The sequence below is a fragment of the Myodes glareolus genome, chromosome 19 (assembly GCF_982192425.1).
Source record: "Myodes glareolus chromosome 19, mMyoGla1.1, whole genome shotgun sequence".
NCBI classification, from domain to species: Eukaryota; Metazoa; Chordata; class Mammalia; order Rodentia; family Cricetidae; genus Myodes; species Myodes glareolus.
Genome location: NC_142044.1, coordinates 45,363,317 through 45,378,810, shown reverse-complemented (window position 1 = coordinate 45,378,810; position 15,494 = coordinate 45,363,317). Strand labels below are relative to the sequence as shown.

Sequence of the window (15,494 nt, the reverse complement as noted above, 5' to 3'; positions counted from 1 at the left end):
AATATTGTATACATAATAAATAAATAAATATTTAAAAAAAAAAGAAAGAAGTTGGGGTTTTGAGAGTTATGGGGCAAGCTCTATGCTCAGTGTTCCTAGCTCTCCTCCATGGGCTCTGTTGGTCTTCAGATCCATTTACTGTTACAGTTTTGTACTTGCAGGCTCAGCACCAGACCAGGAGTTGGAGGCATCCGATCTCGAGTTGGGATCCAACATAGTCTTCTTAGCCAGCCAGCTCGCACAGCCACCTTCCAGCAGAGATTTGATGCCCGGCAGAAGATTGGCATCTCAGATGCTCGGCTCAAGCTTGGAGTCAAAGATGCCCGAGAGAAGCTTTTGCAGAAAGATGCTCGTTTTCGGATCAAAGGAAAAGTACAGGATGCCAGAGAGATGCTGAACTCACGAAAGCAGCAGAGCACTGTGCCCCAGAATCCCTGGCAGGTGGCTGATGCCCGGGAGAAAATCAGCTTGAAGAGGCGATCCCCTGTTACCTTCACAAGCCCACCCATTGGGACAGTGACACCTGCTCTGAAACTCACCAAAACCATCCAGGTAGGCTTTGGCTCCTGCCTACATTTCCAGAAACCTGGGAAGTAAGCTAGAAGTATGCAGGAAACATTGGAGAATGGAAAAGTGCAAGGTTTTGTTTCAAGTGTTGGTTTAGCACTTTCTGCCTTACAAAAGGGCATGGAGAATACATTAGAGACAGTCTTGTGGCATACAGAATATTGTCTTTTAAAGAAGAGGTCCACAGAATGAATGACTTTCCACAGTGAGGCAAAAGTAGAGAAAAAAGTGAGGAGAACACAAAGCATGTTGTACACATGCTATGGCAGGTACTTAGCAAATTCTGTCTTATTTGTTCCTCACTTAAACTTCAGAATAATTACCTCAGTTTTATTTAAAAAAAAAATAGTCTGAAAGAAACGTGAACTAGTGTATCTGACATTATTCACTCATCCAGTCAATGGGAAGAACAGGATAGGTGCCCAGGAGATAAGACTGATTGTCCGATGTCCCAGCCACCCCACACAATCAGTACTCCAGAAGGAAAGGAAACTGGGTTTAATATGCGTTAGTTTTTTTAAAATATTAATTTATTTATTATGTATACAATATTCTGTCGACGTGTATGCCTTCAGACCAGAAGAGGGCACCAGACCTCATTACAGATGTTTGTGAGCCACCATGTGGTTGCTAGGAATTGGACTCAGAACCTTTGGAAGAACAGGCAGTGCTCTTAACCACTGAGCCATCTCTCCAGCTCCCTGCATTAGTTTTTAAAACAGGAGTAGCAGCACCAATTATTTACCAAATCCATTAAGCTCTTCAGGCCTATTATTGTTTGACCTTGGCTGATCTTTGTACATGCCAACATATTTCAAGTTCGTTGACCTGCACTTAGAATGCACACAAACCTTCTGGGATGGATTATGACCACTGGATATTTCTAGGTTCCACAGCAAAAGGCCATAGTGCCACTCCATGCTCATCCTGCTGGAATGAGGATCAATGTTGTCAATAACCACCAGGCCAAACAGGTAAAATGAGGGTGTGGGGGTGTGGTGCCCACACCTGAGTGTATATGCATGCATGCATATATTTTGATGAGGTCTGCTTGGGTAAATCAACTGAGGACTGGCTTATGGCTCCTATTTCAAAGTGTTAGAAGAAGGTTTTCACTTTAGAGTTTGTGAGTTTTAAGAAGAAACTTGTGTTAGGAGTGATGGCACACACATTTAATCTTAGCGCTCAGGGAGCATGGGCAATTGAGTCTCTGTGAGTTTGAGGCTGGCGTGGTCTATGTAATGAGATGCTATTGCAGAAAAAGAAGCAGCAGCCTCTTTGGAGACATGATGGTTCTCATCTCTAATCTCAGCACTTGGAGGCTGGACCAGAGTCCATGAATTTGAGCCCTGGGGTATATAGTGAGTTCAGGACAGCCTGGATTATAGAATGAGACCTTGTTTTTAAAAAACGAAACAACTAGGCGGTGGTGGCACATACCTTTAGTCCAGACAGCCTGGTCTACAGAGTGAGTGGACAGCCAAAGCTGCACAGAGAAACCCTGTCTCAAAAAAACAAAAACAAAACAAAAAATAACGAAAGAATGAAGGAAGGAAGGAAGTTAGTTCTTAATCTAGGTATGGTATATGTGTAATCAGGGAGGCAGAGTCAAGAGCATTACAAGGGCTAGGACAGCCTTGGCTATGTACTGAGACCTTGTCTCTAAAAATAGAAACATTTTTTTGTTTTTTTATTTTGTTTTTGAGACAGGGTCTAATGTAGGCTGGTTTCCAGTTCACTCCTGCCTCCACCTCCTGGTGTATGGTGCTGCAGATGAAACCTAGGGCTTCACATTGTACCATTTTAGCACCTACACCCGAGCCTCTGGGAATATACTTCTTACTGAGAAAAGAGAGGCATAAAGGGCAGTAGAAGAGAGGAAAACTACTAAATTGTTATAAGCATTACATGTGCCTGATGTAGAAAAATACCTTCATGTACCTGTTCACCAAGCCAGGGACTGTTGATGTTCTGCTATAACTCCTCTCTAAGTTTGTTTTTAAAATGTGTATCATTGTTTGTTTGCATGTGAACTACATGTATGCCTGGCACTGAGTTCAGAAGAAGGTACCTGGAACGGGAGTTTCACCCATCATTTGGGTACTAGGAACCAAATCCAGGTCCTCTTTGAGAGGAGCAAGTGCTCTCAATTGCTGAGCCATCTCTCTTGCCCCCCCCCCTTTGTTGTTGTTTTGTTTTGTTTTGATGTGCTGGGAATGGAACTCAGGGCCTTATGGTGCTAGAAATACTGGACCACTGAACCATTCCAGCCCCCTCTCTGTCTTTTTTCATTTGTTGTTGCTGTTGTTAATTATGTGCAATACTTAAGTGGAATTGAGGTTATTTTTTCACCCAATTTTGTAACATTCTTTTTTTTCATAATTTGTTTCAAATTTTTATGAAAATCTTTAACAACTGGATAATTGTTGGTTTCATGTTTTCCTTACTAGAAATACTCTCCTGTGAACACTAGAAAAATTCTATGAATTTTATCCTTTGGGATAAAACTCTTTGTCGGGTTTAGGTTTACTCCTACAGACCAGCCTGTGGGATGGATGACTTTTCGAAGCCAAATGATACATAGTCATGTACTTCACAGTGGCATTGTGGTCAGTGATAGACGGCATACAATGACATATACCAGACTAACTATGTACTAGGCCTCTACTATCTTACCATCTAGGCTTGTGTAAATAGTGTAAGTACACTTGGTTCTCCCACAATGAATTTTTTTTTCTCAGACTGTGTCATTAACTGACTATAAAATCAAGAGATTCTGGCATTTGCTACTTATAAAAAGATATTTATAGTATCTTATCGTGGCACACACCTTTAATCCCAGCAGTCTAGAGGCAAAGTCAGGTAGATCTCGTTGAGTCAAAGCCAACCTGGTCTACAGAGTAAGATCCAGGACAGCCAACCATAGCTACACAGAGAAATCCTGCCTCAAAAAAATCCAAAACCAAACAAAAAAAGTTATTTCTGGCCATGTGTTATGTACCCGAGAGTCCGGGGACAAGAGGATTGAGTTTCAAGCCAGGCTGGGCTACTGGATTATTTCTACCAAAAAAATAATTTCCAAGCACCTATAAATCACAGTACTTTTTAAACAATTTTTGTTGAGTTCTGTGGGTAAGAGTCACTTTGTAAGGACTTGAATCTCCAGGCCCCTGTACTCATGTGTCCACCTCCTTCCTTAGTTCCTTGTTCATTTCAGCAGCTGTTTCTCTGTTCTTGGTTCAGATGTTTGTTGTGGGCCTGCATTCCATAGTAGTATGTATCGGTCTGATTGATTTGTTTATTCTGGGGTGCTAGGAATCATTAACCGACATTCCTAGCCCAACTACTGTTTCTTTATTCTCAGAACTTATATGACCTAGATGAAGATGATGACGTTGCAGCACCTGTTCCTACTAAACAGATGAAGTTTGCAGCCACAGGCAGCTTTGTCCACCACATGGTATGGTACTCTGCATCAGTGGATGAATAAGGTTGTAGAGTAAAGGGCCTCTCACTGACTATGCTGTGAGTTTTTAGAGTCATTAACTATCCAGCTCCACTGCTGAGACTGGAATGTCTAGGTCTTGCTTAAGATCCCATAGCAAGCTGGGTGGTGTTGGCGCATTCAGGAGGTAGAGACAGGCAGATCTCTGTGAGTTCAAGGCCAGCCTGGTCTACAGAGCGAGTTCCAGGACAGGCTCCAAACTTATACAGAGAAACCCTGTCTAAAAAAAAATCCCCTAGCAGTGAAATGAAATGAGCTGTAGTTCCCAGGGGTTGTCTTTGAGACACTTGAAGGGAATTGTTTTGGTCTATTTTCTGCTACTGTAACAGTCCAGCAGGCTGGATAAATTATAAGCAGTCAAAGTTTACCAGCAAGTCAAGAAAGTTGGGTGGTATCTGGTCAGGGTCAGACATCATACAGAGAAGTGAGAAAGCAGTGTCTGGGAGCTTGAGGAGGGTCCTGTTGCAAATTCTCAGCTTTGACCAGGATCCCAAGTGTGAAGCAATCTCCTGGTTACTAGTTAAGTTTTTATAGTGGTTGTAAAGTTGAGTGATGACAGTTCATTTCTTTATGAAGGGAAGAGGCCTTTCCAGTAATTAGACTGTTTGGAGGTGTCTGCCTGTCTACTGGCTTAGTCTATGGCTAATTCTAGTTTAAAAAGAAAGGAAAAAAACAGTACTTACAGTAATTTCACTTAAGATTTCCCCTTCTCAGTGACATGAATTTGTTTTTATGATAAGGAGGCAGCACAGGGAGAGAGGATGAACGTATTCAACATAACATGACATAGATCAGTATTGCTCCTGGGTACTGTTTTGACACAGAGAGTGGCTTAAGCAGTGTGGAATCTGGTGTGGAGAGAGGATGCTTCACCAGACTCAGAGAAGCCTGGTGAACTGACTCCACCCCATACTCTGATCTATTTCTTTGGCTGTGGAGTCCCTCCTTTCTTCCTGTTTGGTGCCAGCAAACCTTAAGTCACAAAACCACCTGGCTTTAGTGTGATGCATCTTTCTAGTCATGTTAATATGAGGAGTTTCTGTTTCCAAGGGACCATATCCTCAGTTCAGGAGGGACTGATTCCAATGGTCTGTGCATACTACCTTTGCCAGCCTGTCCTCACAGTCTTAGAGCCACAGAGGCAATGACTAGACATGGTGCCTCTGTATTGCTAGATCAGAGACCAGAAGCTAGGAGTTCCATGCCTTCTTAGGAGAGTTCCTAGGGACCAGAGAGTTAAAAGTACTAACTGTTCTTCAGAGGACCCAGGCTCAATTCCCAGCGCCTGCATTGCAACTCACAACTGTCTCTAACTCCAGCTCCAGAGGATCTGATAAATACGCCTGCAGGCAAAGCATCAATGCATATAAAATAAAAATTAATCATTAAAAAAGAGTTCATGTGTCCAGCCATTCTGCAAGCTGATGAGAAGCTGATCTAGGAATGAGCTTGATCTCAGGTTTTTGGCCTTCTGATCAGCTGTAAATTGCAGGGTTTCCAAAAGTTTGAGTAGTGTGGGTGAGCCTCTGACTCTTGGATGAGTTTCTTCTTGCCCTGTGGAAAGTGGCTTCTTTGTGCCTCCCTTACATCAAGGGTTCCAGTCAGTGCTTGGGCTGTATGTGCTTCTCGATCTTGAGCCTGTGTGTGTGCATACACATACACCCATATACCCCAGCGTATATTGCTAGTACTGATAACCTTACCCCTCAGGCTTGGACTGGGAAGTTTTGAGGGTCTTGCTCTAGCTGGCTGTTAGCCCTTCAGGCAATAGTCTGTGTCTTGCCTGGCAGTGGTGGCACACACCTTTACTTCCGGCACTCAGGAGACAGAGACAGGCAGATCTCTGTGAGTTCGAGGCCAGCCTGGGCTACAAAATAAATTCCAGCACAGCCAGGGTGTTTACACAGAGAAACTCTGTCTCTAAAAACAAAACAAAAGACTGTGTCTCTGGCTTCTCAGATTCCTTTCTGCCTGTTTGTGTAGACTGGACTGAGCAGTTCCAAGCTGTCCATGTCCAAGGCCCTCCCTCTCACAAAAGTGGTTCAGAATGATGCCTACACAGCTCCTGTTCTCCCCTCCTCTGTTCGAACCAAAGCCTTGACCAACATGTCCCGGACGCTAGTGAACAAGGAGGAGCCTCCCAAAGAGCTGCCACCTGCTGAGGTAAGATAAAAGTTACCACTTCAGCTAGTGTCAGCCTGTGTGGGTGGTCACTGTGCTGTGTGTACCCCATGAGTTCTCAGAGCTCCCCCGTGAAGTGATGTTTGCCATCCCTTTCTGCAAGTGAATAAAAACCAGTACCTGGAGACCCTTACCCTCAATGAGCTTTCTGGCCAGTGAGGACCCTTGGAGAGAGATCACTCTGTGTAGTGACATGGCATGAGGGTCCTAGAAGAAAGCTACTGAGAACCTTGAGGAAACATGTTGTGCCTCTCAGGAATTTAAGCCTATGCCTTTACTAAGCCTGAGCTGACTGAGTCTGGGAGCATGGATAACATTCCATGCAGAGACTTGGGTCTGGGTCTGAAGGGTCTGCACACCTAAGAAGTAGCAGGAGTCTGATGGCCTCTATAGTCCAAGAGGCCCAGTGTGATAGATGAACTCTGAGTGGGGTTTCTGCTGTGCCTTTCTAGTCAGCTGTCTGGAATGAATTTGTGTTAGTACATGCTGCCTTTTGACTCCTTGTCACATTCTTGTCTCTGGCAGCCTGCGCTCAGCCCCTTGGAAGGCACCAAGATGACTGTGAATAATCTGCACCCTCGAGTCACAGAGGAGGACATTGTTGTAAGTACCGTCACAGCTGCCTGATCATTATTTAGGTCACAGTCAGGGTTTTCTCCCAACCTCACTTGTCCTTTGCAGGAGCTTTTCTGTGTGTGTGGAGCCCTCAAACGCGCTCGACTGGTCCATCCTGGGGTAGCAGAAGTTGTCTTTGTGAAAAAGGATGATGCCATCACTGCTTACAAGAAGTACAACAACCGATGTCTGGATGGTAAGTTAGAAAGGAGCCACCACCGGGCTCCCTTCTGTTTTTAAGCAGTAGACATCTGGGACCTTCAGGGTAACAAGAAGAGGCAGTGACATGCACTCTGTGAATAGTGCATCCGTGTGGATGAGTATCTTAGGGTCTTGTTGGGAAAGCAAGCTTCACATTTGGGCTTGCTAGGACACAGGTTTCTCAGAGGCCTGGAATCTTGGCTATATGTTGTCTTCTGGGTGAGATCTACCAGTGAGTAAGCAACTTTTTTTTTTATATCTCAAGCTAAATAGTAGAGAGGAGTTTTGTGCCATGCTACTTTCTAGTTGCTCATTGTGTTTGTGATGAGAACCTGCTGAGGACCAGGGCTCTGGACTGGAATCAGGGAGGCAGAGAATAATAGCCTTGGAGGTGCTCTGGTTTGCATGTGCTTGTCTGCCATGTATGTATCTTCTAGAGTAATGTCCATACAGTCTTTGCCAAGTCTATAGTTGGATTCTTTTTTGGTTTTTGAAACCGGCTTTCTCTGTGTAGCCTTGACTGTCCTGGAACTCAACTCTGTAGACCAGGCTGGCCTTGAACTCACAGAGATCCACCTGCCTCTGCCTCCCTAGTGCTGGCTGGATTCTTTCTCATTCATATTCTCTCTCTCTCTCTCTCTCTCTCTCTCTCTCTCTCTCTCTCTCTCTCTCTCTCTCTCTCTCTCCTGAGTTGTAAAGAAGATATAATTCCAAGACTAGGGAGGCAGCTCAGTGGGTTAAGTGCAAGCATAGCATAAGGACCTGAGTTGAGGTTCCCTCACCCGTATAAAAGGTTACATGCTTCTGCAACACCACAACTGTTGGCACAGGGACAGGTGGATCCTTAGGTTTGCTAGCTAGTCAGTGATAGACCCAGCCTCAAACAATAAGTAGCTAAATGAGTAAACAACTAAATGAATAATAATGTGAAGCGCAGTAGAGGAAGACACTGATGTTGACCTCTGGCCTCCACATGCTCACCCTTACACCATGCACAAGAGTTCTTCATATAATTTTAGGTCAGGTCTTTGAGTAGGTAAATTTATTTTGCAGGGTGTTATGTGTCCCCCATCAGCCTATTCCTTTTTCTTGATGGGGTGATAGTATTGGTTTGCAAACAACAGGGTCTTGCACGTAGCTCAGTCTGGCCTCAAACTCAAAGGAATATTCCTGCCTCTACCTCCCAAGGGCTGAGTTTACAAGCATTCACCACTAGGCACAGCTTCATTTTATTTTATTTTTTTCCAGTGCTTGGATTTAAACCAAAGGCCTCACATGTGCTAGGTAAACACTGTCCTCCTGTGGCCTATGCCGTTAGCAGCATTAACTAGACATGCAACCCTTCTTTCCAGGTTACCATTTCTAATTGTCATAACTTAGACTATCTAGCCTGGGCTGTGTAGTTTCAGGACAGCCTAGTCTACACAATTAGACCTTGTTCAAACAAAACAAATCTATTATAAATATAGGTTATTAGTTGGTCTGATTTCAGTATTATGTTTCAAGGATAGGCAGGTTAGAGACAGGAATGCCTAGTCAGTGGGGCAGCCAGGGCACACATTTCTGATGCATCTTACTGTATCACACAGCAGGTGTAATAACACTGAGACAGCTTCAGGCAGTGCAGAATGACCAAAACGTGACAGGGGCCAGGCAACAGTGACACATGCCTTTAATCCTAACAGGAGAGTTCAAGGCTATCCTGGTCTACAGAGCAAGTTCCAGGACAGACTACAAAAATACACAGACAAACCCTGTCTTGAAAAATCAAAAACAAATTAATAAAAAAAAAAAGTGACAGAGACTTAGAGTTACACTGCTCCTACAGAAGTGGTTCTGATAACCTCATTCATTTGAGGTGCCAGGACCCTTCAGTTTGAAGAAAGAAAGGGGGAATAAACCCTCAAGGGCACTGTAATGCAGAGAATGGCACAGTGGCCTGGGGTCAACAATATGGATTCAGTCCAGTTTCACCTTTGCTTTCCTTTAAGTGGATTCAGTGATCCACCCACATGCACAACTAATAATCAGATTTTTGGTTCCTTTAATGAGTTCAGTATGTATTTTGAACTTTTCTTTAGGGTTGCTCAAGGGTTTGCAGTGCACATGATAATCTATCAGAACCTGTTTCAGGTTGGTACAGAAATGTTCTCACACAGCTCTGTTCCTTTGCGCCATGACTCACCGTGCAAGTGCAGCCTTAGCACTTGATCCTGTTGGACAGGGAGAGCCTCACATACATCTTTAAATCTGTTTCACCTAGGGGTCGTGGTATGAACATTTTCTATTGTCTGAGGTTTTCTGTCCCACCCGGTCCTTGTCCTGCCCAGTTCCTACAGTCATTAAGTCCCAAAGAAATCACACAGAGGTCTACATTAGTTATAAACTGATTGGCCCATTAGCTCAGGCTTCTTATTAACTCTTATAATTATATTAGCCCATTATTCTTGTCTATGTTAGCCATGTGGCTTGGTACCTTATTCAGTGAGGCAGTCACATCTTGCTTTTTCTGTGGCTGGGTCATGAGTGCAGACTAGGACTTCCTTCTTCCCAGAATTCTCCTGTTCTCATTGACCCGCCTCTACTTTCTGTCTGATTTGTCCTGCCTATACTTCCTGCCTGGCTACTGGCCAATCAGCATTTATTTAAAATATAATTGACAGAATACAGACCATTGTCCCACACCAATTTTCCTTACTGTGTGTCTCAGACTTGTTTGAGTTGCTTCTCACTACATAGTTCCATCCCCATCCTACACAGTGTGAAGCAGAGTTCTGACCTTTTTGCTTCCTAGTCTCATTACTGAGGGTCCTGTACACTCTCAAGTTTCCTTAGTGTCTACATGTTAGTGTGTTTTCTGTTGCTGTGATGAGTACTTGAGGCTGTATTTATACAGGAAAGAGAGAGAGAGGTTCATTTGGGATTTCCAGAGGCAGCACTAACATTGGTTTGGCTTATGCGAGGACTTACTGAACCAGGCCTGTTCTCATCACGCAGTACACCATACTCAGGGATCACACGTTTTACAAAAGACAAAGAGTTTGTTAGCAAGAGTAAGCATGGAGATGGGGCCAGGCTTTTCAAATCACTTTCCGAGGATAGAGTTTAGGGGTCTAGTGGGTGAAAGAGTGGTCTAAAATGGAGGTTAGACTTCCCAGCTCTGTAGGACACACATTCAGAAAATGGCCAATCAGCTGCCCCCAGATCTCCGTGCTAGATAGCTTCTGTTCGTTCTGCACGAGGTACCCCAGGCTGACTGTAAACTTGGAATCCTCCTGCATGCGTCTCTCAATACTTCAGAGCTGGGCCACTAATGTCTGGCTTTAGTGGGATTTGACCCTTGGTCATGCTGTTGGTGACCTTTGTCCTCAAATGAGGAGCAGGTCTCTTGATGGAACCTTTTTCTTTTTTGGTTTCCAGGACAACCCATGAAGTGCAACCTTCATATGAATGGGAATGTCATCACCTCAGACCAACCCATCCTGCTGTAAGTGCCTAGAGGATCAGACTGGGAAAAGTTCTCTGCTTGTTTGCTCTACATAGTCACCTCTTCTGTTCTGGGGGGTAAAGCCTCTTCACGACTTCTTTTGTTCTCCATTCCATCTCTGTTCTGATGCTCAGCGGTCAATCGGGGCACTTAAATTAGAACCAAGCGGTGTGTTTCAGACTGTCCCCAAGGTTTGAATACAGTGGACTCTGAGGGGAGTGGAAAACAAACCAGTCTCCTCCCCTTTGTGTGACTGACATCTTCTAGGTGGAAAGTAATTGACTGTGTTGAGCTGGTGCTTGAGCACTCCTGGGCACGTGTGCCTGGCTTACTGTTGAGGACTTTTTGGAGCCTGAGATGCATAGAATGTTGAGGCTGGCAGGATAGAATTTTCTTGAAAGGGGCAATAATACCCAAGGAGAAGGTGAGACTTGCCAAGGTAGGTGGAATTGTGCCAGGCAGGCCTAGAATAGACTTGGACATGCAGAGGCAGGATTTGAACCTGGGTAATAGACAGTGATTTGAGAAATCTGTAAAACTGTCCCAGTAGTAAGTGTTTTGGAAAGGGGATGGAGAAAGAGAGAGCTCAGTAATAAGAGCGCATGCTACTGGGGGCTGGAGAGATGGCTCAGTGGTTAAGAGCATTGCCTGCTCCTCCAAAGGTCCTGAGTTCAATTCCCAGCAACCACATGGTGGCTCACAACCATCTGTAATGAGGCCTGGTGCCCTCTTCTGGCCTGCAGGCATATACACAGACAGAACACTGTATGCATAATAAAAATAAATATATATTTAAAAAAAATAAAAAAAATTTAAAAAAAAGTGCATGCTACTCTTGCAGAGGACCCAGGATTGGCTCCCCATGTTGGGCATCTAAACCATCTGTGAGCACTCACATGCACAGACACATATAAACATAATTTTAAGTTAAAAAAAATACTGAAGGTTTTTATGATCTGATAAATTAGGAAGTCATTGGGCTAACCAGAGTTATTGTAGTTGATTTATGTTAGACTTTGAAATATTTGTGTAATGTGTGACCGTCTAGAAGAACATGCAGTATTTCTAAACTTGAAACTCTAGCACTCAACAGGCTGCAGCTAGGTTTTTGTCTTCATTTGTTTAGTAGTAAATAAGAAAAAGAGAAGTCTCCTACAAGATGAAGTCAGATAGAGGGTACGGAGAGCCTTCCACCCCATGCCTAGCTCCCAACAGTGGTGATATCCAGCCCTGTCTAAGGAGAAACTAACAGGGATTTGGTTCTCTGCTCTCACAGGCGGCTGAGTGACAGCCCCTCAGTGAAGAAGGAGAGTGAGCTGCCTCGGCGGGGGAATCCTGCCTCCTCTTCCAACCCTCCAGCCGAAGTGGACCCTGACACCATTCTCAAAGCTCTCTTCAAGTCATCAGGGGCCTCTGTGACCACACAGCCCACAGAATTCAAAATCAAACTTTGAGGAGGGGAGTGAGGGAGCCAGAAACAGGGCAGAGGAGGGTAGCTCTGTTTCTCAAGGCAAAACTTGTGACCAATGGGCCGTCGGACTGAAGCCCCCTGAGCAAGGGACAAGGCACCAGGGAGAGCTTCCTCACTGGACGGGACCCGCCTTTCTATATTGTTCCACACCTTGCCCTTCTGTGCGTTACATTTCTGTAGTATGTTTCTTCTTTTCTCCGCTCATCACCAAGGTAGGCTGTGTTTGTCTGTGTGCCTCCCTTACCCTCGGCCTCAAGCTGATTTCTTCCTTAGGAATGGTGCACTGTTTCCCTGGGGTAGCCTTGTGACCCCGTGGGACACAGGGCTCGAGGGCTGTCAGAGAGACTGCTTTTTTTGTTTTGTTTTCAGGAGTTTTCTTGTTCTGTTGAAGTTTTACAAACAAAACGGAATGAATGGGACCTCCTGCCATTCGGTGGGCACCAGGTCAGCTGGGGAGCTGCATTAGGTCTCTGGCCTCTGGTCTTCTCACCACTGTTATCTTCAGCCTGACTGCTAATGTGCAGAGCTCTATGACAGGGTCGGGTAGGGTGGCTGTGTTGCCAGCTCCTGGCTGCCTGCTATCTTGGGCAACCCAAAAGGATTTCCCAGAGTTCATGTACCCTTGTTAGAGTTGTGCCAAAGGCCCTGGCCCAGTTCTCTCTGCTTCCAGATAGAAGCACAGGAAGGAACCTGTGCCATTAACCCTCTTGCTTCTCACTTGACAGGGCAACACCACAGCCAGGTTTTGGTGCAGGTGCTAGCTGCAAATTAGTTGAGCCTTTTTCCAGGCTGTACCCACAGGCTGCAGCACAGTGAACTTGGGAGAGATTGATTGAATGGGAGCTGTTGGCTGGCTCTGGCTGTGCCTTTCTGGCTTCAGTTATCTACAGAACAGCAATCAGGGTTGCCCAAAGTGCAGTTGCCACCATGGCATTGTCTCTGTTAGAGTGAGTGACCTACGCTGCCATGAGTGGTCTGAGAGTAGAGCTGACTACCAGCCAAGCTGGTGGGCTATTTCCTACAGTGTGGTCCTAGACTGTAGTGCAGAACTCTGGAGCTTAGGCAGGGCCGACGGTTGGGCAGCACCGTTCCAAAGCTGGTCAGTAGTCCTGTGACAATGGGAACAGGACATTGTAAGCTGTCACAGCTGTAGCAGGATTTTAAGGGCACGGCACGCACACCAGTAGAATGTGCTGTGCTGTAAAGGCACAAACTGAGGAAATAAAGGAAGCTGAGACACCATGACCCTCTCAAAACCAGCCCAGAAAAAAAAGGACTTCAATTAATTCATGCTCTCCTGGAGTAGATCTGCCCATCTAGAAGGATCTAGTTTGAGCCAAAATCAGTCCTTCAGCTCTAAGATTGCCCAGCTAAGGAATCCAGGAACGGTATCTAGGGTGCTGCACTCTACTGTTTAAAGAAGTCTGCTTCTCTTAAATCCTTCTAAATGGGTACAAACTTAATTCTTCTCAACTACTAGAAGGCATTCCCCCATGCTTCACCCTTCCTGGCCCAAGAGAACACCAAGACACTAGGGCCTCTGCTACTCGGAACAGTTGGCATGCCTTTTGCTTTGTGTAGAGTAGGGATGGCCTAGGCCTTTCCTGGTTTCCTTCTCTTGTTGAATCGGGCATGCTCTGTACAGCATAGTTGAACCGAGTCAGCCTCAGCCTCCTGGCTGTGTGGTACATTGTGGGGTGGGGGTGGCCTCCTGCATTTCAGAATGTCCTCTTGGGAAACAGAAAAGAAGGTGGGCCAACCCTCATGTCCCATTCCCTTGCATTACTTCTTTGTGTCTTGTTCAGGAGAGAAAGGCATTGTGGGATGGAGGGGCTTATTACTTTCCATTTCTCAATAAATGTTTGTTATTCCTAACCTTGAGCTGTAATGTCTTTGATATTGCTTTTACTATATTTATTTTGTGTGTGTACATTTCATGATCCATGTGTTGTGATCAAGGGCCTACTGGGAGTCCATTCTTTGCTTCCATCATGTGGATTCCATGGATGAAACTCAGTTTATTAGGTAGGCTGAAGGGTAAAAACTTTTACCTACTAAACCATCTTGTTGGCCCTGGCCTCACACACACACACACCTACTGCCTGCAGACACCAGAAAAGAGCTTCAGATCCCTGGAAGAACTGAGAGTTACAATTGTGAGCTGCCTTGTAGATGCTGGGAGTCAAACCCTAGTCCTCTGGAAGAGCAGCCAGTGGTCTTAACTTCAAGACAAATTCTTAACTGACCCCCTAAAATCAAAAAAGATTATATACTTCCAACATATATCTAAGAATGCACATTTCCATCCCAAAAGGGAGGAATGGAGACATAGGAAAGATTGGACCAAAAACCAAAATCCTGCAGTATGAACCCAATCCTGTAGCTCCATGTAATGATGGAAGCTTCAGTTTCAAGGGTTTGGGTAGCTCTCTGCCCCTCCAGCTTTACTGTCTCCAACAACTCTCTGGCCGGCTCCACTTCTTGTATGCAGTTTTCTGTTAAATGTCCATGACTTTGGCATCTCCGCCATCTTGTGGTCTCCTGCATCCCAGGCTTCACTAACAGTTGTGCTGTGTGTAGCCTTGCCACATTAGTGATACTGCCAGTTCTGGCCAACTGGGGTTGGGCCTTGACCCATTGGAGCACAGTTGTGACAGCTTCTGTAGGAAGCTGGTACACTACTCTAGGCAGTTGCTTTCTAGGAGCAGAAAACCACTGTTTCCTCCTCACACTCAGAGGCTGAGCCAGGGAATGGTCTTGTGGGTGCAGAGCAGGCATCCATACCGGCAGTAACCTGAAAGTAATAGCCTCTTTCGACACAGGACCGTGCTGCAGCATGAGACATTGTGAGCTGTTCCTCTCCAAGTGGCATGCCCTTTATTTTTTCTGTCCTCCTTGCTGTGTAGACCTGCATGAGTAACCGTGGATAGCCATGCCATAGTAACATAGACTCTGTTACTCTGCCTTAAAGAGATGTGTTATCCTTCAAAATTCAGCCTCAGATAAATTCTCAGGATGTGGACAGGATGTAAGCAGTTTTGCCAAAATATTGTATGACCGGCCCATAGCCCTGTTTTTGGTTAAGAGTCTTCCCACCCAGCTCCCCCCCCCCCCAAAAAAAAACCTCAAAAGCCAGGCCTCTGCTGTCCACATTTCTCTTGAGTATTATCTTCCAAGTTCCCTCCAGAATGTCCCATTGAGCTCTGCTTCCAATATTAAGCAGTTTTTTCTGCCTAGAATCCAAATTCCCACAAAATTAGTCCCAAACACATAAACACCACATGGTCAGATGTATTAGAGCAGCAGCAACTCCTGCTGGGTTACATTGTTTTCTGTTGAAAAAGCATGCTCACAAAAGGAAGAAAGGGTTGATTTTTGCCTTACAGATCCTGGGGGATAGAGTAGAGTCTGCTGTGACCAAAAAAAAAAAAAAAAAAAAAAAAAAAAGAGCAGGCCAATGACATTTT

General features: G+C 45.0%; 1 protein-coding gene across 2 annotated transcripts in view; it reads left to right on the top strand.

Moving 5' to 3' along the window:
• Poldip3 (DNA polymerase delta interacting protein 3) overlaps positions 1 to 13,902 on the top strand; it is a 28,854-nt gene extending 14,952 nt beyond the window's left edge. Inside the window, exons 2-9 of one of the 2 annotated variants that reach the window (XM_048445009.3) lie at positions 162 to 552; positions 1,455 to 1,541; positions 3,932 to 4,027; positions 6,056 to 6,235; positions 6,779 to 6,856; positions 6,935 to 7,064; positions 10,490 to 10,556; positions 11,833 to 13,902. In XM_048445009.3, the coding sequence (XP_048300966.1) occupies positions 162 to 552; positions 1,455 to 1,541; positions 3,932 to 4,027; positions 6,056 to 6,235; positions 6,779 to 6,856; positions 6,935 to 7,064; positions 10,490 to 10,556; positions 11,833 to 12,010 (1,207 nt within the window). In that variant the 3' untranslated portion in view covers positions 12,011 to 13,902. The remainder of the gene's footprint in view (positions 1 to 161; positions 553 to 1,454; positions 1,542 to 3,931; positions 4,028 to 6,055; positions 6,236 to 6,778; positions 6,857 to 6,934; positions 7,065 to 10,489; positions 10,557 to 11,832) is intronic. The other variant, XM_048445011.3, reaches the window with a different exon arrangement.
• Positions 13,903 to 15,494: the final 1,592 nt, after the last annotated feature.